This window comes from Capricornis sumatraensis, chromosome 9, assembly GCF_032405125.1.
Source record: "Capricornis sumatraensis isolate serow.1 chromosome 9, serow.2, whole genome shotgun sequence".
NCBI classification, from domain to species: Eukaryota; Metazoa; Chordata; class Mammalia; order Artiodactyla; family Bovidae; genus Capricornis; species Capricornis sumatraensis.
Genome location: NC_091077.1, coordinates 38,474,060 through 38,499,475, shown reverse-complemented (window position 1 = coordinate 38,499,475; position 25,416 = coordinate 38,474,060). Strand labels below are relative to the sequence as shown.

Sequence of the window (25,416 nt, the reverse complement as noted above, 5' to 3'; positions counted from 1 at the left end):
TTCTTCATCATGACTGTAAAAATTTAGTGGCCACAAAAGCAAATTTAACAGATGCTATTCTTGCTATGAAGTTCCCAGAGTTTGAGGTCAAAACAACATAAAATGCAGCTGTGAATTTCTGAATGCTTCTTATATACATTAATAAACTATAAGAATATAACTTTCCTAATGTTCAGTGTAGATCAGTCTTATAAAGTCAAATAAAATCAAAGAGCTAATGTTAGGTATCTAGTTAAAAGGAACAAAACACCAGTAGAGAAACACACAAAATAGATTACATAATATAAAGAAAACTACCATTTATATTACTTTCATAACTAATTCATACTTCATTGTTTAACACTAACCCAAAAGTTATGGGACAAAAAAAATCAGAATGTTCCCAAAACTATAGTCAGAGAACAATACAGAAAATATTCTAATGTCTGATATCAACAACTTTGTTAAGTTAAAATAAAAATAACAAGGTACATACAAACAAATCACACTATGTGAATAAAAATCCATCTGCTCTGCTTGTAATAAAAAAGACCACAGAACTCTGTAAGTGCCTTGGAGGGTACATGGAAGATTCCATTAATTTATTTTATGTGTAGCCTGGTGTGGATATGTATGAAGTCAGTGCACTCTTAAAGTACTAGTACCGCAACAGACTACCTCTTTCTCTGAAGCCACCGACTGATCCATTTATAGGAAAGATGTGGCCTGCCTGTTAACCCATGACAAAGTCTCAAGATTGAGCTGAATCATGGTTTCAACCTGATGGTTTCAAAATACAGTTTGGAGTGGCCAGGAATTTAACTGTGAAGTTGACTAGGTCAGACAGTAGAATTGACTTAGAGGCAACTTTTCTCCAGAGTCTGGGTCTAACCATCACCAACAATTCTCGTTTTCACTTGTTCTAGCACCAAATCTGATTCCCATCTCCCTACCAAAAAACTAAAAATGCAACAGTGACAGGGACATTAATTATATTTAATGCTTAAAGAAACCAAAAATATGTAAGAGAATTGGATAGCAATAGAGATTTTTAATTAATGGTACTAAAATAACTGGATATGCACTTCAAAACTCCATCTCAAAAAATGAAGATCTACCCTGGAGAAAGAAATGGCAACCCACTCCAGTATTCCTGCCTGGGAAATCCCAAGGAGAGACGAGCCTGGTGGGCTACAGTTCATGGTGTTGCAAAGAACTGGACATGACTCAGGGACTAAACAACAACAACAACTTCAAACAAAATGACCTCATGGGCTTCACTTCCAAAGTGGGATTTCTGGATGCTAAGACCCCGTGTGAGTGGCTTGTACCTCCTCATTCAACAGGTTATCATCTGCACATTCTTTTTTTATTTTGGTGTTTTCAAACTTGTTTTTAAATTAATTTTTTAATTGAAGCATAGTTGATTTACAATGTTGTATTAATTTCAGGTGTATAGCAAAGTGATTCCGTTGTATACAACACATAACTTTTTTCAGAATATTTTCTCTTATAGGTTATTAGTAATACAAAATATTGAGTTGAGTTCCCTGTGCTATACAGTAGGTCCTTGTTGGTTGTCTATTTTATATATGGTAGTGTGTATATGTTAATCGCAAACTCCTAATTTATCCCTCCCCATCCTTTCCCCTTTGGTAACTGTAAGTTTATTTTCTTTGTCTCTGCGTCTGTTTTTTACATGTTCATTTGCATCATTTTTTTAGATTCCACATATAAGTGATATCATATGATACTGTCTCTCTTGTTTGCTTCACTTAGTACCATCATCTCTAGGTCCAAGCAACTGCTGCAAATGGCATCGTTTCATTCTATAACCTGTATAGTTTCCATCCAACACACTAGATCCAGCTTCTCAATGCACCTGCGGGAGCTCAGGCAAAACAATGCAGACACTTACTGGTGTGAGGCTGAGAGAATCAAAGCAGACCCTGGGGTCTGAGTTAAAGTGACCACTGACCCAGATAAGGACTCTTCCTCCAGGCATCATGTTGCTGGTCAATGGAGGTTCCAGCATCCCCTTCATTCTTATTCAAACTATAGAGATGAATCCCCAAACCTTCCCCTGAGACCATGTGTATGAGTATGAGTGAGTGAAGGAATGAGTGTATGACATCAGAAGAAGATGACTGTCTTAGCCTCTCAGAGCAGGACATGCTCAACTCAGGTAGAAGAATTTGAAAAAGACCGTGTCCCAGCGGATTCATGTCAATGTATGGCAAAACCAATGCAATATTGTAAAGTAAATAAATAAATAAAACTTTAAAAAAGGGAAAAAGAAAAAAAGACTGTGTTCCCATTTTGATCACTGATGGCACCCGCTCTGCCTTCCTTGGAACTGGATAAGCCTGAAAGTCCTACCGCAATGGAACCTCCAACTTTTATCAGTCTTTCTCTCTGGACAAGACATTGAAGAGAATGGGGGCTACCAATTTTCCTGGGGTTTCCCCCCAGATCTCCTCAGAGACCTGCTGACCCAGAGGACAGTACCAATCATGCCCAGGAGCAGGGGTACCTTCAGGAAAACCAGGAGCAGGAAGTGGATGCTGCCCAGCAGGGACCTGTGGGGGACATGGTGACAGGAAATGAGTTGCTCCAGGCCCCCTCCTCCCAGCTCTCGGGGTGCCTGGGTGCTGGTTCCAATAACCTACGTGAGGGGCAGCCTTGGCCCCTACGGTGACAACGGACTTCACTCCCCCAGACTCTCCTTCTTCATTTCTCACTGTTCTTACCCTTGCTGCTCTACTGAGCAGGAAAGGACTAGTGTCCTCATAGGAAGAGCTTAGAACACAGACACATGAAGGGGAAGCCCCGTGATGCCACGGGGAGAAAGACGGACGTCTACAAGCCACAGAGAGAGGCCTTAGAAGAAAGGAATTCTGCTGAAACCTTGATCCCAGACTCTGGCCGCCAGAGTTGTGCAAAAATTAATGTTGTGTGAGCTGCCTGGCCTGTGTTGCTTTGTCAGGGCAGCCCAACTAATACAAGTATTATCTCTTATTCTTCACTCTTCACAGAAATTTATCAAATAAAGTCATTAATCATTTTTTTAAAAAAACGAATATCTACACATAAAATCAAAATCATAAAATCTCTAAAGAAATCACAACAAGTACATTTTTGTGTCAATGTGGTAAGCAAAGATTTCTTGAAATAAACACAAAATATAAATCATAAAAAAAACTTCAAAAATTCCTTTTCATGAAAGATATAACTTAAAAATGAACAGGCAAAAAAAAAAAAAAAGAACAGGCAACCATCAGACTGGGAAAAAATATTTACAGTATATATACCTGACAACAGACTCATATTCCAAATACAAAAAGTACTCCTAAAAAGGCAACTATAAAAAAGCTGAACAGCCCAACCAAAAATACGTGCGCTTGAATAGTTCTTTGACCATAGGAATGGTCAGTAAGCACATAACAAGGGGCTCAAAATCATTAGTCGCTAGAGAATACAAATTAAAACCATAATTAGGTATCATTTCATATCCACTACAACGGCTAAATTTTAAAAAGACCAGTAAACAAAATGCTATTAAAGATGTGGAGCAACTAGAACTTTGATATATCACTGCTGAGAATGTGAAGTTGTACAAGCACTTTGGAGAAGTGTTTGGCATTTTCTTTAAAAGGAAAACATTTATGAGTCAGCATTCCCAACCCTAAGTATTTACAAAACCAAGAAAAATGAAAATATGTGTACACAAAAAGACTCTGGGTATATTCATACCAGCCTTATAATTAATAGACCCAAAATGAAAACACAAATGTGCCTCAACAGGAAAAAAGACAAGCAAACTACTTGGAACTACTACTCAGCAATAAAAGGAAGTGAACTACTGAAATAGCAACTTTGTGGATGGATCTCAAATAATTGTCTTGAATAAAAGTAGCCAGCTAACAAAAACAAAACAAAATATATGACATTTAAGAACAAGCAAAACTGGATTTCCCTGATGGTCTGGTGGTTAAGAATCTGCCTGCTAATATAGGGGACACAAATTCAATCTCTGCTCCAGAAAGATTCCATAGGCCAAGAGGCCCATTTGCGACAACTATTGAGGCTGCAATCTGCAACTATGGAAGTCCATGCATTCGAGAGCCCATATTCTGCCACAAGAGAAGCCATCACAAGATGCCTGCACACCACAATCAGAGAAAGCCCACCTGCAGCAATGACAACCCAGCGCAACCAAAACTTAAAAAAAAGAAAGAACAAGCAAAACTAATCTATGGTAACAGAAGTTAGAAAGTTTTGCCTCTGGAAGAGATGAGAATGGATAATTAATGAAAGGGGACACAAGGGAACTTCTGGGGGTAGTGGATTTATATAGCATACTTAATTTGGCTGGTACTTATGACATGGTATATACAACTGTCTATCAACTGACATCAAACAATTAAGATCTGTGCATTTTATTGGTGTAAATTAAATCTCAAGAGTTCTGGGACACATTCGCCTATTAAAATTAAGTGTATCAACTAAATTGGCATCCAAGGTGGAGCAGTGGTAAAAAGAATCCACCTGGAAATGCAAGAGAACACTAGTTTGATCCTTGGGTCAGGAAGATCCCCTGGCATAGAAAATGGTAACCCACTTCAATATTCTTGCCTGGGAAATCCGATGGACAGAAGAGCCTGGCAGGCTACAGTCCATGGGGTCACAAAGAGAAGGACACAACTGAGCAAGTGAGCACACACACACATCAAGTAAACCACGTGTTTCCTGCCCCCTGGAGTGGAAGTGAGGACTCTTTTGACCACTAGACAGCCAAGGAAGTTCCAACTAAATCATGCTTTTTATCCTCTTAAATTTCATATTAGAAACCTACATTGGACAGAGCAAGGTTACACAGATTAACTATTTTAAAATACAATTTTAACACTGCATTTACAGTTATTATAAAACAAATTAACACTATTTTTTAAGTAACACAGTCTCAAAACCTCAAAACTGAGGATTCAAATTTCATCTTATTTCTTCACATCATTAACTTAGGTATGTCAATTATAGCTCCATAGAGCTTCCCAGATGGCAGCAGTGGTAAAGAACCCGCCTGTCAAGGCAGGAGATGTCAAGAGACACAGGTTCAATCCCTGGGTCGGGAAGACCGACCCCCTGGAGAAGGAAATGGTAACCCACTCCAGTATTCCTGCTTGGAGAATCCCATGGACAGAGGAACCTGGTGTGCTATACCGCACAGGGTCACATAGAGTTGGACATGACTGAAGCAGCTTAGCACAAAATGGGAGGAGGGGATCATTCACTTACCTCGCCTGAGTTCTTACTTTCTTTTGATATTTGCAGTGCCTCACTTCTAGCAGTAAGACAACAGGCCTCCCATGACTCACCTATTAAATCTATCATCTGATTGCAAAAGTCACTTCCATGCTCAACTGAATCCCAGTTTCCCTGGCCCTTTTCCAACAATCTTGCAAAGTGGCTATGATTTAAATAATACAAGCCAGGAGAGAAAGCACTGCAGGAGATGTTCTCAGCCTTACTAGAGTATAAGGAACAAGAGGATAGTGGGTTGGAGACATATTGTCACTGAAGGTTGCACGGACTGCAAAGAAAATGCAGAGGGCAAGAGATGAACCTAAGAAAAACTGAAAAGTCCATGTCATAGGATTGCTTTGAGAAGAAAAACTAAAGTACATAAAATGACTTTTTAAAATAATATATTAATAAAAATACAATAAGTTTTACATTTACTGGTGGGTGACTAACAAAAACAAGGGGACTTAATATAGGATTAAAGATTAGAAGTTTGCCAGGGCTAAGAAAAGAATTCCAGAAACTCAATTTATTTATGACTTGATTACAATCTTATATTTTTTCTTTAAGGAAAAAGAATTTTTAAAAACAGGTAATCTGGCGGTTTCTCTGGTGGTCCAGTGGTTAAGAATCTGCCTTGCAGTGCAGGGGATGCAAGTTCGATTTCTGGTCAGAGAACTAAGATCCTACATGCCACAGAGCAATGGACGCCATAAGCACTGAGCCCAAGTGCAAACACTAGAGTCTGTCCACCATAATGAAAGATCCTGTGTGTCATAACTACTGTAAGACCCAATGCAACCAAATAAATATATATATATATATTTAAAAACAGGAAATCTGTGCATCCTACAACTGAAACTTTAACATATACTTATTCCTCAAATACAAAGAGAACAGGATATATCCTAAGGATTCAATATCCAGTTATGATTCATTATAGAATTAGAAAATAATTTTCTATTTCTAACTACTATAAAATTATGCCTTCTTGGCTAATGGGAACCAAGTTCGCAAAACTGAAGATGAAATGTTTATGCCTGGATTATAGTTGAACAGGGTCTTTTCTGAGGTATTACTCAGACACTGAATGCAATGGCATTAACTTACAGTGGCCTGTAGAGACAGAAGTGAAGTAGAAATCAGGTAAGAAGTTTTGAACCAAGAAAAGAGATTACAACAAACGCAAACTTTACTCAATTGTAAAGGCTTTTTTCATTTTCATTTCAAAAGAAAATCTAAAACCAACTGGGACATATGTTCATACAAATGCAAAATGGTCTGTTAATGTAGAACCACTCAGATGAACCATATATACTCTGACATTCTAGAATTTCTATGTACATGTGTATTGATGTTATAGGTATTACCAAAAGATTTGTTTTTAAAATCCCCTATTTCCTGGATGCAACCCTATTTTAGAATTGACTAAAATTAACATACCTTTTTAGTAAGGCCAAGATCCCCTTTCTTGGGCATAAATCCAGGGTCTAAATCATTGGATTCAAGAAGTTTCTTAGTTGGTTTTCTCTGACGCTTACTTTCGTAATTTCCTGAAATGCATGTATCTTTTCATTAGATGATTTAGAAACTGGGCACAAGCTGATTTTTTAAAAAACTTATGTATCATGCAAAAATTAGTCATCTATTTTTTTGTTTTTTTCTCATGATATTCTGGGAAGAGACGGGGTAAAAATTTATTTATTATAAAATACTAGTTAATGTAAAACAAAATAAGAAAATAGTTCTGAATATAGACACAAACTAATGTGAGGTTGTTCTAATGTCAATGTGTGTGTATATACTATATATATATTTATATATATATATGTTTTTTAAATCACCAATGAACTAAGGGAGAAATCAAAAGGGCAGAACTGCATTTACAGCAATCAACTGGTGGTTAAAAAAAAAAAAAAAAGGAGAAGTGAATTCAACAGAGCCAGAATTCTGGGCACAAATGGACCAAGAGTAGAACTTTTGTTCTGTTCCTAAATAAGTAGAGACACTTACTTACTTTATAGGACTGCTCTTAAGAATTATATAAAACAGCCAAACAACAGTTTGGCACATAACAGCGATTATTCTTTTTGATTCTATCTTATTTGATTCTGCACAACTGGATACCTTTCTAAAGAATAACATCACAAGCAACTCTTGGGAATTTAAGAAAGTTACATGCAGAATTTTCCTTGGCTGACTACAATACTCAATAGTCAGTATTTAAAAAGTATAAAATTAAAAACAACTTCCCAAGTAACACAAAGACTGGTAAAAATCGTATCTAAAGTATAATTTTTTTGTGTTTACTCAACTAGTATGCAGTGCTCTTCCCCAAAATCCTAGTCTGAGTGCTGATTCACACTGTGGTTGATCAACAATTATGAAGAGCAGTAACAGTGTAAGGAGCCTAGTTTGTTTGTTTTTTAATATGTCTTCCTGACAGTACACCGCCAATTCATGACCAGTAACTGTATCCATTGGCCAGTACTGTAAGAATTTCCCAGGATCAAAATGGATAGTTTGTTGTACACAGATACACTACTGGCTTTCCATCAAAACATACTAAAATCTCCTGCATCCTCTAAGTATACCCACTTACATACTGAGACCCATCCCCATCTTACCTGGTGGTTTAACTAGCAATTCCTCAGACTCAAGGGCAGGCCGTGGAGAGACTTCCGGAGCCACAGGCACAGATAAGGTCAGCTGTGGCAACTCAGCATGTCCACCTCCAAGTTCTGACTGAGCCAAGGGCCCTTCCAAAAATGGAGCCTCCCTTTCAAGAACTGGAGGCTCTTCTTTGGTTGAAATCAAAGAATTCTCATCCACCTGTTTGTTCTGAGCACTAGATCGACATCGGGCTAAAAGGCTTTCCTCTTCACAGCGGGAACTTACCTAAGAACAAAAGATAAACGGGCAATCCATAGGCCAAAATTGTTGTGATTCAAGTGTTAGAAAGAATAATGCACTTATAAAGGAATGAAATTCTGACACATGCTACAAATGGAAAAAACCTGAAGACATAACACTAACTGAAATGAGCAGACACAAAATGACAAATATTGTATGATTTCACTTGTATGAGGTGAATTCTGTTAATAGGAAAATTGTCACAGAGACAAAAAAACTAGAATGGTGGTTGCCAGGGATTAAAGGAAGGGGGAAGTGGAAACATTTTAACAGATACTGAGTTTCAGTTTGGGAACATGAAAAAGTTCCAAAGACAATGATTGCATACTTAATGTCACAGAATTTTACACTTAAAAAATGGTCAGGGACTTCTCTGGTGGCACAGTTGGATAAGAATCTGCCAGTGCAGGAGACACGGGTTCAGTGCCAGGTCTAGGAAGATTCCACATGACACAGAGCAACTAAGCCCGCCGACAACACTACTGAGCCCGTGTTTCAGAGGCTGCACGCTCCAACTACTAAAGCTGGCGCGCCTAGAGCTGATGCTGCACAAGACAAGCTACCACGATGAGAAGCCTACGCACCACAACTAAGTGTACCCCCTACTTTCCACAACTAGAGAAAGCCCACATATAGCAAAGAAGAGCCAGGATAGCCAAGAACAAAAATAGATAAAAACTGGGAGGAAAAAAGGTTAAAATGATGAATTTTATGTTATATACATATATTTCACTATAATTTTAGAGGGTAAAAACATCATTGACAGATAAGACAAAAACGACAAAATGATCTCAGGAACGACAAAATGATCTCAATTCATTTCCAAAGCAAATTATTCAACATCACAGAGACTGAGAAACACTAAAGCTATAAAAATTCATTAAGGCCATAGTGATGATCTAAAAAAAAAGAAAAAAAAGATTCACTTTAAGTGAAAGTGTTAGTTTCCCTGCCGTGTCTGACTCTTTGAGACCCTATGGACCGTAGCCCGCCAGGCTTCTGTCCATGTAATCCTCCTGGCAAAGATACTGGAGTGGGTTGGCCATTTCCTTCTCCAAAAGATTCCCTAATGTGTCATCAATAAAAGCAGCTAATAATAAACTTCCAATGTTGAATTGATACATTAATGGGAAAGAAATATACCCATTTCTATACTATAAAATGAGACTGCCAGATAATATAAGCAGAAGAAATAATAAAATCTGAAAGTCTTCATTTTGTAACTTCAAATGAAATTATTGATATAGACAAGGAATTATAATTGCTTTAAAAAAACCAGGGAAATAGCTGATGGGAAACAGGATATTCTGTTGGAGTCAAATTAATTATACGTGTACTGTTGTTTGATCAAAAGAGGTGAAGCATAACATAAACCAGAGAGATCAGTTAATCACCATTTTGAGCTAGTGGAGGTTAAATACTTTTCAATGTCATGCAACAGCTATGATGTAATCTAGCCAAAATGTTTAACTTGAATCTATCAAAATGTTAGTTAAAACTACCACTTAACAGGGAACCTAGAAGCAAATTGAGAAGGCAGATACTTTTAATATGTCACTCTCATCACTTACACAGAGTCAAGAAAACAGGGGACTGTCCTGGATTTAAAGTGATTTAAGAAATACAACAAGACATAAAGTGTAGTCCTGGACTGGATCTTGTTTCAGATAAATTAAATGTAAAGGTTAGGAAATAACTGGGGAAATCTGAACAAGGATTTGTTATTAGATTTTTAGAGGTACAAGTAGTAACAGAGTCAAAATATCTCTGCTGCTACTACTGCTGCTAAGTCACTTCAGTCGTGTCCGACTCTGTGCGACCCCATAGACGGCAGCCCACCAGGCTCCCCCGTCCTTGGGATTCTCCAGGCAAGAACACTGGAGTGGGTTGCCATTTCCTTCTCCAATGCATGCAAGTGAAAAGAGAAACTGAAGTCACTCAGTCGTGTCCGACTCTTTGCAACCCCATGGACTAAAGCCTACCAGGCTCCTCCGCCCATGGGATTTTCCAGGCAAGAGTACTGGAGTGGGGTGCCATTGCCTTCTCTGAAAAATATCTCTAATTTACTTTAAAATACTTTGAGTTTCAAGCAATTCAAGTGAAAAATAAAGCAAATAGGTACTGTAACATTTGTTGACAGAATCAGGATCAAGCTATTATTTTTATATTATTTATATTATTTTTTACTAAATATTTTATCATAGTAATACTCCTAAATCATTAAAATAGTTTCAAAAGCAAAAGGGGAAAGTATACACACACACACTATACACACATAGTATGTAGAATCATTTATACCTTTTCTGTATAACTAGTATATGCTAAACACTATGCCAGAAACTGGAAATAAAAAACTAAAAAACAAGATTCCAGTTAAGGAAACTATTGTCCCGTGAAGATAAAACATGATAATGAAGGCAAAATTGCAGTATCCTAAAAGGACTGATAAAACATTGTTGAAATGTTGGAATATACCTTGTGAACCTGTTCCTGTGTCTTCTTTTGTTTTTTCTTAGGAGCAAATATCTGATCATATTCTTCTGTATATTCCAGAAGCCACTTGCTTGGCTTCCTAAGGCGTTTCTTCTCTGATCGCACAGCTAAAAGAGGAGGCACAAGTTCAGTATTAAACAAAAAGTTAGAGAGAAATCCAATGTTTTCATATAACCATCTCTGCATTCCCAAAGGAACAGAAATAGGAAACTCACAAAAAACACCATGGTTTAAGCTCCAAGAGGGTAAAAATGATTTGCTATGGTTTACCTTATGCAAAAATTAGGAGGAAGGAAGACCTTTGTTGCTCTATCCACAAACAGCCCACCTAAGCTTAAGGAAATTAAACTGAATCTAGTCCTATAGCTGCTTCCCTGGTGGCTCAGATGGTAAAGAATCCACCTGCAATGCGGGAGACCTGGGTTTGATCCCTGGGTCAGGAAGATCCCCTGGAGGAGGGCATGCCCACCCACGCCGGCATTCTTGTCTGGAGAATCCCAGGTACAGAGGAGCCTGCCAGGCTACAGTCCATGGGGTCGCACAGTCGGACACGACTGAGCGAGTAAGCGCAGTAGAGCACACAGCATCCTACAGTAACAGAGCTAATAATACAATATAGATTCTAAATCAGGCAAAATCATAAAGAACACCATGTAGCATCTCTCTTAAGGGGGTTCCCAGGTAGTTCAATGGAGAAGGCAATGGCACCCCATTCCAGTACTCTTGCCTGGAAAATCCCATGGACGGAGGAGCCTGGTAGGCTGCAGTCCATGGGGTCGCGAAGAGTCGGACACGACTGAGCAACTTCACTTTCACTTTTCACTTTCATGCATTGGAGAAGGAAATAGCAACCCACTCCAGTGTTCTTGCCTGCAGAATCCCAGGGACGGGAGAGCCTGGTGGTCTGCCGTCTATGGGGTCGCACAGAGTTGGACACGACTGAAGTGACTTAGCAGCAGCAGGTAGTTCAATGGTAAAGAATCCACCTGCCAATGCAGGAGACATGGGTTTGATCCGTGGGTTGGGAAGATCCCCTAGAGAAAGAAGTGGCAACCCACTCCAGTGTTCTTGCCTGGGAAATCCCATGGACAGAGGAGCCTGGTGGGCTACAGTCTATAGAGTTGCAGAAGAATCACACAACTTAGTGACTAAACAACTTCTCGCTGGATTATGCAGAATATTAGATGAATATCCAGATAGAATATTTACCCTATCAGTACGACAACATGAATTTCAAAAGCATTTCACACGTATTTTCTATCACAGTTGTGATGAGTTTCACTTTAGAAACATCAAAAAAATAGTTATCTGTAAACCATTAAATGTATGCCAATATAGCATTTAAAAACGTATTGCATGTATCCTGACAGAAAAGATAAGATATAGAATTCTGGGTACCTGCTTTAAAAATATACCTCTTGCCATGTTTATATCCAAAATATCAAAGTACCATACCATTTCTCTTTGAATTAACAGTGAAACAAGTATCTATTATAATTTCCCTATAAACCTTTATCCTAGTCTTAATATACTTCACATGTTGTAATCACTTTACTTTTCGTACTGCAGAGGATGAGACAGACAGCATCACTGACTCAATGGATATGAATTTGCACAAATTTTGGGAGATTGTTAAGGACAGTAAAGCCTGGCATGCTGCAGTCCATGGGGTGGCAAAGGGTCAGACGAGACTTAGCGACTGAAAAACAACAAGAATCATTTTACTATACTATAAACTCTTTGGGAGCAGAGGCTAATGCCTACAGAATGCTGGATACAATCTACTCAAGAGGCCAGGAATACTTCATAATATGGTGACTTCAGAGAACGTTATTCCTGCCTCATTTTAATGTGGCAATATGGGTGTTCTCTTAAAAAAAGGAAAACAAAAGAAAAGGTCACAGGCTCAACAAGCACTGGGGCAAACTAGGGTACAGCACCCAGTGCAGTCAGCATGGGGGCCCAAGATACTGGGCACAACAAAAAGAGGGCAAGCGTTGGAAAGCAGGGAACAGGTAAGCGGAGCCATCCATATCTGAGGCCCGGGTGCCCAGATGCACAGAATATAGGGTTCTCAAGACATAGAAAGTTATAAAATAGGGGTGTTTTAGGCATGGGGCACCCTGAATGTGGGATTTTTCTGGCAGGTGGAGAGAAAGATGAGGTGCCCAAGATGCACAGGACATGGGGCACACTTGTTGTGGGAGTCCCCGAGTGCAAGGTAGGATGTTCAAAGTGAGGAACACACTGGGAATAAGAAATATGACATCAGGGACAGGGGTGATCCTGGGCACACTGCCAAAATGAGTAAGATATTGCTACATGCCACAATATTAGTAATCCACAGAAACATTATATTAAATGAAAAAAACAAAGACAAAAAGATCATGCATTGTATAATTCCATTAATATAAAATGTCCAGAAAGGGCAAATCTATAGAGATGAGAGTGTAGACTAGTGGTTGCCTGGGACTAGGAATAGGAACAGGGGCTAACTATGATGATCTTACAGAAATCCTATAAATATTCAAAAACTGATTTATAGGGATATTTGTGCAACTCAGTAAATTTACTAAAAAACATTTGGTTTCACACTTAAAAAGTGTGTTACTTTTGTAGAACGTAAACTTTACCCTGAGTAAGTTTAGATCTTTTCTTCAAAACACTGTTATTTCCCAAGAAACTAGAATACTAACAGCAACATCAATCCACCAATACAGATTATTAAACCCTGTCATACCTCTACTCTAGTTCTGGGATCTCAGAGGAAAAAGAATTTAAAGGGAGGGTGGAGGCAAAAATATAAACAACTCTTCATAATAATGGCAAATTACTCAGCCCACATCTCCTGTTGAAAGTAAATACAAATACTGCATAAATGTTTAAAAACCTACCTTAAAGTAAAAACTGACAAAACTGTAAAGAACTACAAACCAAAATCCAATGGAAAGTAATAACCCACGGAAATAAGGAGAGCACTGAAACTGATTTTGTCCTGAGGACTTCTTGGCAACCCTGTTGGGAGGCAGGAGTTTAAAGGAGACTAAACTTGGGCCCCGAAAGACTCTACCCTCAGAGTTATAGTGACACGGAAGTAAACCGTATGCCAACCTCCAGGAGACCACAAGGAAAGGTGCTTTGGCACCAAGCAGAAGGGGAGCAGGAGAGAGGACAAGTCCTTCAGAAATTGTGACTGATCCTCCTGTCGGTTTACAGTCTGATGGACAGGAAAATTCAAGCCCCCGTAAGAAAGTTAATAGGTCATATTAAATGAAATAAACAGGAATAATCATCTCAATAAGCACAAAAAAAAATCTGAAAAACTAAACAAACTGGGTATAGAGGGAATTTTCTCAGTCTGAAAGGCCGTGTATCAAAATCCCAGTAAATAAATATCATAGTTAAATGGTGAAATCCCAGAAGCTTTCCTCCCTAACATCAGGAGTAACACAAGGGTGTCTGTTCACTCTACTTGTCCTCAACAATGCACTGAAGGATTAAGCTAGGGCAATTAGGCAAGAAAAAGAAACAAAATCTACCCAGATTAGAAAGGATGAAGCAAAACGATCTCTTTTGGCTGAAGACATTGCAACCCCATGGACTATAGCCTGCCAGACTCCTTTGTCCATGAAATTCTCCAGGCAAGAATACTGGAGTGGGTTGCCATTTCCTTCTCCAGGGGATCTTCCTGACCCGAGGATCGAACCCGTGTCTCCTGCATTGCAGGCAGATGCTTTACCATGCGAGTTACTAGGGAAGCCCAGGAAATACTAAGGAATTCATAATAAAACGATTAGAGCTTAAAAAAAAAAGTTCAGCAAGGCTGCAACACATAAGATCAATATATAAAAGTCAACTGTGGGAACTCAAACCGGACTCTGTAACAACCTAGAGGGGTAGGATGGGGAGGAAAGTCGGAGAGAGCTTCAAAAAGGGAGGGTACGTATGTATACCTATGTCTGATTCATGTTGATGTTTGGCAGAAACCAACACAATTCTGTAAAGCAATTATCCTTCAATTAAAAAATTAAGTAAAAAAATTTTTTAAAAAGTCAACTGTATTTCTTACATACTAGCAATGGGAAATCCAAGAATGAAACTAAGAAAATAATCTTATTTATAATAGCACCAAAAAAGGATAAAAATACTAAGGGATAAAACGAACAGAAGAAGTGCAAGAGTTGTACACTGAAAACTACAAAACATTGTTGAAAGAAAACAAAGATGACCTAAATTAATGAAATGCCATCTCTTGTTCATAGGTTGGAAAACCTAACATTGTTACAATGCCAACACTGCTCAAATTGACCTATGATTCAGCACAACCTCTATCAAAATCCCAGCTGGCTTTTCGGCAGAAATGATAAGAAGCTCCTAAAATAAATACAGAAATGCAAAAATCCAGAAGAGTCAAAATGGCCTTGAAAAGGGATAAAGTTGGAAGACTTGTACTTTCTGATTTCAAAGCTACACTAATTAATTACTACAAAGATTAAGAATTTGTGGTACTGGCATATAGACAGACATACATAGTAATAAAAAAGAATTGAGAGTCCAGAAATAAACCATCACATTTATGGTCAAAAGATTTTCAAAGAGGGCGCCAGGACCATTCAATGGGGAAAGAATACCCTTCTTCACAAATGGTGCTGAGACAACTGGATTAACAATGGTTACTTAGCTATGACACCAAAAGCATAAAGAACCAAAGAAAAAATAGGCAAATCAGACTGTGTCAAAATTAAGAATGTCTGTGCTTCAAAATATATGATTAAGAATAAAAATGGTGACCCACAAAATATGAGAAAATATGTGCAAATCATACCTAATAGTGGACTTATATAGAGACCATGTAAAGAATTCTTACAATTAAATAATAAAGACAAACAGCCCAAAAAACATTTTAAGTGATCAAAAAACATATAAAAAAAGATGTTCAATATGGTCAGTCATCAGGGAAATGCAAATCAAAATCATAGTAATGAAATACCACTTGACACCAGCTAGGACAGCTTTGTCAAATAGGTGTATATGCAAAACATTCTGGCAGTTCCTCAAAACTTGTACAGCAGGAAGGCAGAATCAGTTAAGAAGTTACAGTACCCCGGGGCAAGTGCAAACCCATGAAAAACAGCACTGAAATGGATTAGAAGAGCCAATTCACTTTACCTGAGACTGCCACTCCGAAAGCAAGCACAATTGAGCTCCCCCTTAAAGCTGAATGTTGGAGGTGTCCAACATTGCAGTTTTTTCGTTTCTGTCTAATCTGACTGGGAACCCAAGAGAAGTCACACAGTTTGGACTCTTGGAGGCACTACAAATAAGGGAGAGAGGGAACATGTTGTGGAATCAGAGGGGCTATAGTGACATATACAGGGGCCAGATTGGTAAGACTGGGAGAAAGTACTAAACTCCTGGCTTCTCTCTACAAAAGGAGGTAAAAGAGGGAGTATTTGGAAATCTGCATTTTTAGAAAATTGCCCAAGGGACTAGTACCTGTTTGGCCTGCTTGTGGAAGCTAACAGAGCTGGCTTCTTCAGATACCTGGGAGCTGCTAAGAATTAAAGACAGTGAAAAAGCTTGTTGCAATAGCAACAACTAAGTTGCAGTACTGCAGAAAAACACAAGAGGAAGCAAGAGATTGCACACTCCTGAAAAAGAAATAGACAAACCTCTCTGATTAGGAAACTACACACACAAGCCCACAGAACCCCATTCTACAAAAAAGATTCCAGAGGTCCCCAGAATCTCTAGCCAATATGATTGGTATGCCTTCCCCTATATGAAGCCAGTCTGTAAAGACTCAAAAAAGTGGCTGTTTAATCAAATTCAAATGCATGAAACTAGGGCCAGGGGGGTAGAGGGAGAAGGGATTATGAAATATATGAAGAAACAAGGAAACACATCCCAAAGAATCAAAATAAATCTTCAGAAACTAACCATAAACTAACACAGATCTATGAATTATCAAAGAATTCAAAACAATTGTATTAAGGAAACTCAGTGATCTACAAGAGAACACCGATATCTAAAAGAAATCATGACAGTCAACAAAAAACAGTAATAGTCAACAAAAAATACTAGAATTCTTTAAGACTAAACTACTATTTTATAGAAAAACCTGTAAGTACTTTTTAAAATCCAGGTGCATATCAAAATTATCTTGGGATTTCTTGAAGAATACAAATGCCCAGATATTACTTTTTTCTCCAAAGCTCTAGAAGTGTTTCTAATGAGTGGTCATGTTTAAAAACAAGTACACTCTATGATGATTTTTAAATTATCTAGTTTATTTTACTTCTTCTATTTCAAAATCAGTGCTACTATTTTATTCAGCATGTTTTCCAATTCCTCCATCCTTTTTGAAAAATTTTTCTTTCTTAAGTCTTTATAAGTATAATAGAAAAGCTTTTGTGTGGGTGTATGCATATATATATATTATGTATAACATATATTTTGGAAAAAATGAGTTATTATCTAGCAAAAAATTTTATGACATTCATTCCATTTGTTTGACTTAATCTGAATTCAAGATTTCCAATTTATATTCACTCAAAACTCTGATATAATTCCATGCATTTTGGCATCAAGTATTACAGCTAAAAGTTTAGAAAGCTTATCATCTTAGTGATTTTAAAACATTTTTTGAATGAGGCTTGAAATTTCTAATCCAATTCTGAGAACCTAAAGAAATACTATGTTCTATAAAAAACAAACAAAACTAAGAAATTAACATGTGATACAACATTATTAACTAAACTATAGACTTTGTTCAAAATTTCACACATTTTTATCCTAGTATCCATTATTTGTCTTCTTTTCATACCTTATTCAAAACTCCACTTTGTATTCAACTACACTGAGCAACTGAAGCTGCATGCAACAAGTTCTGGAAAAATCTCTTTGCATTTTTATTTTCTATTTTCTTGCTATGGCTTCTTAAGATACACCCACTGTTTAAAAGTGGACAATTAATTTCCAAACACAAGGGATTTTAAAAGTATCTTTGATATAAATTTCTCATTCTGATACTAATTGCTCATTTAAATGCTTACTTCTCTGCAACTGCCCTTTGTGCTTTTTCAGTCTTCTAACTTTACTGAAGCTTTCAATGGCTAGGTCAAAGATCTTTCTTGGTAAAGGTCACATTACACTTGAAAATATACAGGTTATTTTCCAAAAAATCATTTAAATGCTTTCTTCTGTGCAATCACCCTTTGTGTTTTTTCAGTCTTTATTGAAGCTTTCAATGGCTAGGTCAAAGATCTTTCTTGGTAAATGTCACATTACACTTGAAAATACATGGGTTATTTTCAAATATCTTTTGCTACTGATCTCTAATATAATTCCACAGTGATAAGATAACACTCTGATTTCAGTACCTTTCAGCTCAGTTCAGTCTCTTTGGACTCTTTGCCACCCCATGGACTGCAGCACGTGAGGCTTTCCTGTCTATCATCAACTCCCGGAGCTTAAGCAAACTCATGTTTGAGTAAACAAATGTCCATCAAGTCAGTGATGTCATCCAGCTATCTCATCCTCTGTCGTCCCCTTCTACTCCAGCCTTCAATCTTTCCCAGAATCAGGGTCTTTTCCAATGAGTCAGTTCTTAGCAGGTGGCCAAAGTATTGGAGTTTCAGCTTCAGCATCAGTCCTTTCAATGAATATTCAGGACTGATTTCCTTTAGGATTGACTGGCTGGATCTCCTTGCAGTCCAAGGGATTCTCAAGAGTCTTCTCCAACACCACAGTTCAAAAGCATCAGTTCTTTAGTGCTCAGCTTTCTTTATAGTCCAACTCTCACATCCATACATGACTACTGGAAAAACCAGAGCTTTGACTAGAGGGACCTTTGTCAGCAAAGTGATGTCTCTGGTTTTTAATATGCTGTCTAGGTTGGTCATAACTTTTCTTCCAAAGAGCAAGCATCTTTTAATTTTATGGCTGCAGTTACCATCTGCAATGATTTTGGAGTCCAAAAAAATAAAGTCTCTCATTATTTCCACTGTTTCCCCATTTATTTGCCATGAAGTGATGGGATCGGATGCCATGATCTTAGTTTTCTGAATGCTGAGTTTTAAGCCAGCTTTTTCACTCTCCTCTTTCACTTTCATCAAGAGGCTCTTTAGTTCCTCTTCGCTTTCTGCCATAAAGGTGGTATCATCTGCATATCTGAGGTTATTAATATTTCTCCTGGCAATCTTGATTCCAGCTTGTGCTTCATCCAGCCTGGCATTTTGCATGATTTACTCTGCCTAGAAGTTAAATAAGCAGGGTGACAATATGCAGCTTTGACGTGCTCCTTTCCCGATTTGGAACCAGTCTGTTGTTCCATATCCAGTTCTAACTGTTGCTTCCTGACCTGCATACAGATTTCTCAGGAGGCAGGTGAGGTGGTCTGGTATTCCCATCTCTTGAAGAATTTTCCACAGTTTATTGTGATCCACACAGTCAAAGGCTTTGCATAGTCAATAAAGCATAAGTAGACGTTTTTCTGAAACTCTCTTCTCTTTTTGATGATCTAACGGATGTTGGCAATTTGATCTCTGGTTTCTCTGCCTTTTCTAAATCCAACCTGAACATCTGGAAGTTCACGGTTCACATACTGTTGAAGCCTGGCTTGGAGAATTTCAAGCATTACTTTGCTAGCGTGTGAGATGAGTGCAGATCCAGGATAAAACCCACATCTCTTGCCTCTCCTGCTTTGGCAAGAATATTCTTAACCTGTGAGTCACCTGGGAAGCACCACGATCATCTCAATTGGTGCAGAAAAGACTGAATTCAACACTTTCTCTGAATAGAAGACACTCAACAAACTAGGAACATAAAGAAATAATCTAAAATAAAGGTTATATATGAAAATCTTGCAGCTAACATGAGCATCTGTGGTGAAAACCTGAAAGGTCAGGAAAAGGGCTAGGATGCCCACTCTTGCCAATTTAACATGACACTGGAAGTCCGAGCCAGAGCAATTTGACAAGAATTATGAACAATTATAAATAAAAGACATTCAAATTGGAAAGGAAAAAGTAAAATTATCTCAGTTTATAGATACCATGACCTTATGTAAAGAAAACCCTAAAGATTCCACAAAAAAGAAAAGCCGTAAGAATAATAATGAATTCAGTAAAGCTGAAAGAGAAAAATCAACATTTAAAACTCAGTTGTGTTTCTGGGCTTCCCTGGTGGCTCAGTGGTAAAGAATTTGCCTGCCAATGCAGGAGACATGGGTTCGATCTGTGATCCAGAAAGATTCTACATGCAAAGGAGCAGCTAAGCCCGTGTGCCACAACTACTGAGTCCAGGAGCCACAACTACTGAAGCCTGCTCACCGCAGAGCCTGTGCTCAGCAGCAAGAGAAGCCAGCGCAGTGAGAGCCCTGGACACTGCAACTAGGGAGTACAGCCCCCACTTGCCACAACTAGAGAGAAGCCCTCACGGCAACGAAGACCCAGCACAGTCGAAATAAACACTGTTTTAAAAACATCGGACTGCGGGTTGATGTTTAGTAGAAACCAACACAATACTGTAAAGCGATTATCCTGCAATTAAAAATAAATGAATTATATTAATTAATCTTACTTTGTGTTTCTATACAATAACAACAAATAATTCAAAAAGGAAATTAAGAAAACAATCTTACAATACAGTAAGAAAGAATAAAACACTCACAAATAAACTTAAGCAAGGATGTGAGGGAGTTGAGTACTAAACACAAATAAATGAAAAGACAGTCTGTGTTCATGGATTCAAAGATTTAACATTAATAAAACATCCATACTACACAAGTGATCTTCAGACTCAGTACTCTATCAAAATCCCAATGTCATTTTTTGCAGAAATACAAAAAAGCCATCCTATACTAAAAATACTCTTGACAAAGACTGATCATATATTGTTTTCAAAACATACTACACAACTACAGTAGTCAAAACAAACTTGTTATTACCATAAAGACAAACATACAGCTCAACAGAACAGAGAGTACAGAAATAAACCCTTAAACATATAAATTATCTCTGACAAAGGATTTCCAACAGTTTGGACACCTGATGCAAAGCCAACTCACTGGAAAAGACCCTGATCCTAGGAAAGATTGAAGGCAAAAGCAAAAGGGGTCGACAAAGAACAAGATGATTAGGTAGCATCACGAACTCAATGGACATGAATCTGAGCAAATTCCAGGAGCTGGTAGAGGACAGAAGAGCCTGGCATGCCAGGGTCCATGAGGTTGCAAAGAGTTGGACACAACTTACTGACTGAACATACATGGGGAAAAGTACAGCATGCTTAATAAGTGGTGCTGTACAATAATGCACATATAGGTAAGATTGTAGTATACACTTTCAACTTGTTCAGAAGGTACATTCATGTGTTTTTTACCATAATAAATATAAAGTGCTGATATAAACGCAAGGCAAAAAACCCCAAAATACCACATATTATATGATTCCATTTATATGAAATGTATAGAACAAGCAAATCTATAGACCGGGCTGAAATGAAGAGAGATTGATAAAGGTTGCAAGATTTCTTTCTAGGCTGATGCAAATGTTCCAAAATTAATCATGTTTATGGATGCACAAGTCTCTGAGTATACTAAAAACCACTGAAGTACAAACTTTCAAAAGGTGAACTTTATGATATGTGAATTATATTTCAATAAAGCTGTTAGAAAACAGAATCTACTATGGTAAACATTATGGAAAAATCTTTTAAGAAAAGTCAGTTTTATCCTCAATGCATAATACTTATATTTTGAAAAACTTATGCTGCTTTCCTTCTGCAGCTAAGGTAGGATACCCTGGTATTTCAGATTTTTTAAAATTTATTCTCAAACTTCATTCCAGAAGGGATGCAAGACATCTAAGTTCTTCAAATAAGTACCACACAACAGTCACATTTTTTCAAAAACATATCCCCTTTGTCCATATAACAGGAGAGCCTTCCTTAAGCTGTAAGAGCTTAACATTCAATAAAATCTATTAGCTTTCTGTAAACTAACAACTAGATTTTAATCTTACGCTCAGAAACTCTCAAATACAGAGCCCCCCAAAATTCACAGATTTTAAAAGGTATGAAATGGGGGGCAGAAACAAAATGTTCTTGATACTTATTAAAGGCAAAAGAAAAAAGAGCTTCTTGGTAAAACGTAACTTCTGAAAGTATGTGGAAACCTGGTCATCAAAATTCAGACCCTTCTACATAAAGCCATTTTTTCACTTCAAGTAATTAACCCTTCCCTCCCAATTTATACTTAGGTCTTCCGTGAAAACAGACGAAACTTGGTAGGGTATCATTATCATCACTTCATCTAGTCCCTTTCTTTCACAGTTAGGAACCCTTACCTGGTTCAGGGAGCTCAGGTTGAGGAGTCAAACTGGGAATTCCTGGCTCCTTTTCCATCTCCTCATTGCTGCCTTTCGATTTATCACAAACATTCAACCGTGGCCCAGCTGAATCTAAGTGGTCGGCACGATTTGGATCTGTCAGTGCGGGCTCTAGTTTGTTTGTCGAAGCAGGAGGTCTCTGCTCTGGGAACTCGTTTTCCTTCTTTACAGGGTCAGCAGGAAGCAAGACCCCAAAGGCACCCTCAGAGTTTTCTTTCTCCTTAAGTCTGTTAGTGCGTTTACGAGGTTTAGTGCGCCTTTGGTTTAAACGCTGCCATCGCTTTTTAGGCACTGCTTCATTTACACTATTAGGTTCATCATTCTCACTGTTCATTTCAGAGTCCAGCTCTGGGACTTTTCTGATTTCAAAAGAGGGGCCTTTTTCAGAAATTTTTTCAGGGTCAGACTGGTTGACTTTATTATCAAAACTAACACTGGAAAAATGGGCACCATCTTTACTTGTTAAATGGCCCATTAATTGAAGGGGTGGTTCCTTACCAGGGTCTTCTGCCTCACCTCTGGAGGAGCTATTCTCTGAACCCCTACTCTCTCTGTCTCCCTGTAGTGCAGCCTCAAGAGTCACAGCTGGAAGCTCGTTCAGTTTTCTTCTGCGTTCTGTTTTTAAGGCTTTACGGTTCACTGTGTTCTTTCCCAACTGGGCTGAAAAACCATCTCGAAATTTGGATGGCTTTGATCGACCACAGTTGCGCCTAGTAACGCAGTTTGAACGATTTTTGCCAGAAGCAGGGAGGTCTCTTTTATCAGACCCCAAGCCAGGCAGGGAAGTAGACAGCTCCCCAGACAGTGCAGAGTTGCCCCCACCAGGGCCAGGGTGGACTGGATCCTGAGTGCCATCTCCAATTTTTTCTGAACTGTGATTGGAGCCTCCTGAAACCAAGACCTTAGGAGCTGACACAGGACTACTGGTAGAACAGTCCCCAAGACCAGGACTCCGATAAGAGACCAAGTTCTGAGCTGTCATTATTCGTTGCTCCTTGGTCTTACTATCATGCATATCTTTCAACATCATTAGTAATGTACTGAATTTGTAGTCTGGTTCAATAGGTATATGGTTCTGCCCAGAGGCAGAAGAAAAAAGTAATGGTTTCGATGGCTTTGACGTTCCAGAGTCACTGACATCTTCACCTAAGGATCTGTAAGAGAGTTCCTTCAACTCTGACAGAACGTGTTTCACCACTGCTGTTTCTATGTCACTCGAATCCCTGGTTTTCTCATGCATGTTGCTCAGTAGTTTCAGTCCATCCACTTTCCCGCTTTTAGAAATGCTGGCCAAAGGAGAGCCTTTGTTATCAGAAGAGCAGCATTTCAAACTGCAGTCCTCATTTGCAACTGGAGGTTCTGCTACAACCGGGTGTTCTTTATGTTTGCACTTGATACTTCGAATTTTGGGCTGTTTGCTTTTTGAATGTAACAGAGCTTGATTTTTAGCCCCACCTTTTATTATTGAGTTCTCACTGGAAATGCTTGATGATGTGCTGAATTTTGGAGAAAATCCATCGTTTCTAAAATCTGGTTGGGGTTTTCGGACAAGACTTGACACTTTAAGATCAGAGAGATTAATCTGAGACGTCTCAGTTCCAGGCTCTGCTGTCTTGGTACAATTCATTAGGTGGTCCGTATGTGAGTTAGTAATCAGAGACTTCTGCTTTGCTTTTACCTTAGTGTTTGCGGCAGGATACCTAGAATACTTTACCTTTTCATTTTTCTGCACAGGTAACAGGTTCTCTGATCTATCAAAAGCATCTGTAATTTCAAGGACACTGTTATCAGACTCTGAACTATGATCTACAGGATCCAGATCACTGCTTCCATCATCAGAAGTGGTACAAATACTAATGGAATCACTTCGTTTTTCCTCATCACCTGCTCCAATATAGCAGAGCTGTACTTTTGAACTACACACCAGACCTCGCTGGAATTTCTTCTTCTCCCCAGAACGTTTAGAGATCAAGGCACCCTCAGACAAGCCCAGTAAAGAGTCACAATTTGAAGTCTCAAATTCTTTCTTTGCAGTGTTTTTTGCACAAGAAGAAAACAGGAAACTTCCTGGGGCAGTGCCGGGCCCTGTGAGGCTGTTCGCTATCCGGGAAAGTTCATTCGAGGCCTGCTTATCAGACACATCCCCAGAAATAAAGTTTAAGCCAAGGTTTTCTGGAATCTTTCCCCTCCGTTCTTCCTTATGTGTTTCAAATTGCATATGGCCCTTTTTCACACTAGTCCTTTTTGGATTATCAGAGCTCTTTCTGGCTCGAGACTTAGCACAGGGTTTTTCCTTCTCATCTGCAGAATGTTCAGAGTCAAAAGCCAGAGATTTCAAGCAGCCATTAAGTAACAGGTCATGCTCTGACTCAGGATCATTTGTACAGTCCTCAAATGGCATATCCTCCTCGCTGTCCAACTTGATGGAACTGGTGACACACTTTCGGTTCTTCGACCCTTTGGGAATATCATACTGCTCAGCAAGACCAACACTGGCTTCCCATTTACTCAAAATCTTCTGAGGAACCTTAAATGTAAAGAAAAAAAGATTATTACTCATCTAAGAAACAGAAGAGGAAACAGGGAGATGATCACTGAGCACCTCTCAAATCAGAAGCTTTTCAAGCCTTATTATATTTCTTTGAGGCTCTTTTATGGGACTGTCAGGCGGTTACCTCCCACAGCCCAGTCAGACCTTAGCTAATGGGGATTCTGGAACACTTCTTCTATCATTAAGATCTATCACTGGAGGAAGACTGATCCTGGAAACCCTCCACTCTCCTTGCCAGTAAAAGCACAAAAAGTGGACCATAAATTAGACTACGACATTACATTATTAATCAACATTATATTACTATGTCAAGGAATAACGAGATGACTCCTACTTACTCCGTCAATCATAAAGATTTTCTTCCCGAATTATGAAGGCCAAGCATTTGCTCAGTTGCATAAAAGAGAAAACAAAAGGCTAAAGAAGATAAATGTGGAAAAACTAGGACTGGAAATGAGTTAAGTCAGATCTTCCCTAAAAGACCTGAAATTTGAAACTCAGGTTATCACCAGGCCCTTGACTAATCAAGAATTTTCTATACGTTTTACATACAATCTGGATTATAATCAAACAGTGTCCTCGGCTTAATCATGTAGTGCAGAGACACCAATACACCCTGGATAGTTAAACAAGTTACATATGCTCTTTTCTTGAATCCTTATAGCATAAGGTGGAGAAGGAAATGGCAACCCACTCCAGTTTTCTTGCCTGGAGAATCCCAGGGACAGAGGAGCCTGGTGGGCTGCCGTCTATGGGGTCGCACAGAGTTGGACACGACTGAAGCGACTT

General features: G+C 38.5%; 1 protein-coding gene across 3 annotated transcripts in view; it reads right to left on the bottom strand.

Moving 5' to 3' along the window:
* NSD1 (nuclear receptor binding SET domain protein 1) overlaps nucleotides 1–25,416 on the bottom strand; it is a 143,616-nt gene that overhangs the window by 51,354 nt on the left and 66,846 nt on the right. For all 3 annotated transcript variants that reach the window (XM_068979574.1, XM_068979572.1, XM_068979573.1), the window contains 4 exons: nucleotides 22,035–24,603; nucleotides 10,669–10,793; nucleotides 7,908–8,178; nucleotides 6,724–6,833 (listed from right to left, as the gene is read on the bottom strand). In XM_068979574.1, the coding sequence (XP_068835675.1) occupies nucleotides 6,724–6,833; nucleotides 7,908–8,178; nucleotides 10,669–10,793; nucleotides 22,035–24,603 (3,075 nt within the window). The remainder of the gene's footprint in view (nucleotides 1–6,723; nucleotides 6,834–7,907; nucleotides 8,179–10,668; nucleotides 10,794–22,034; nucleotides 24,604–25,416) is intronic.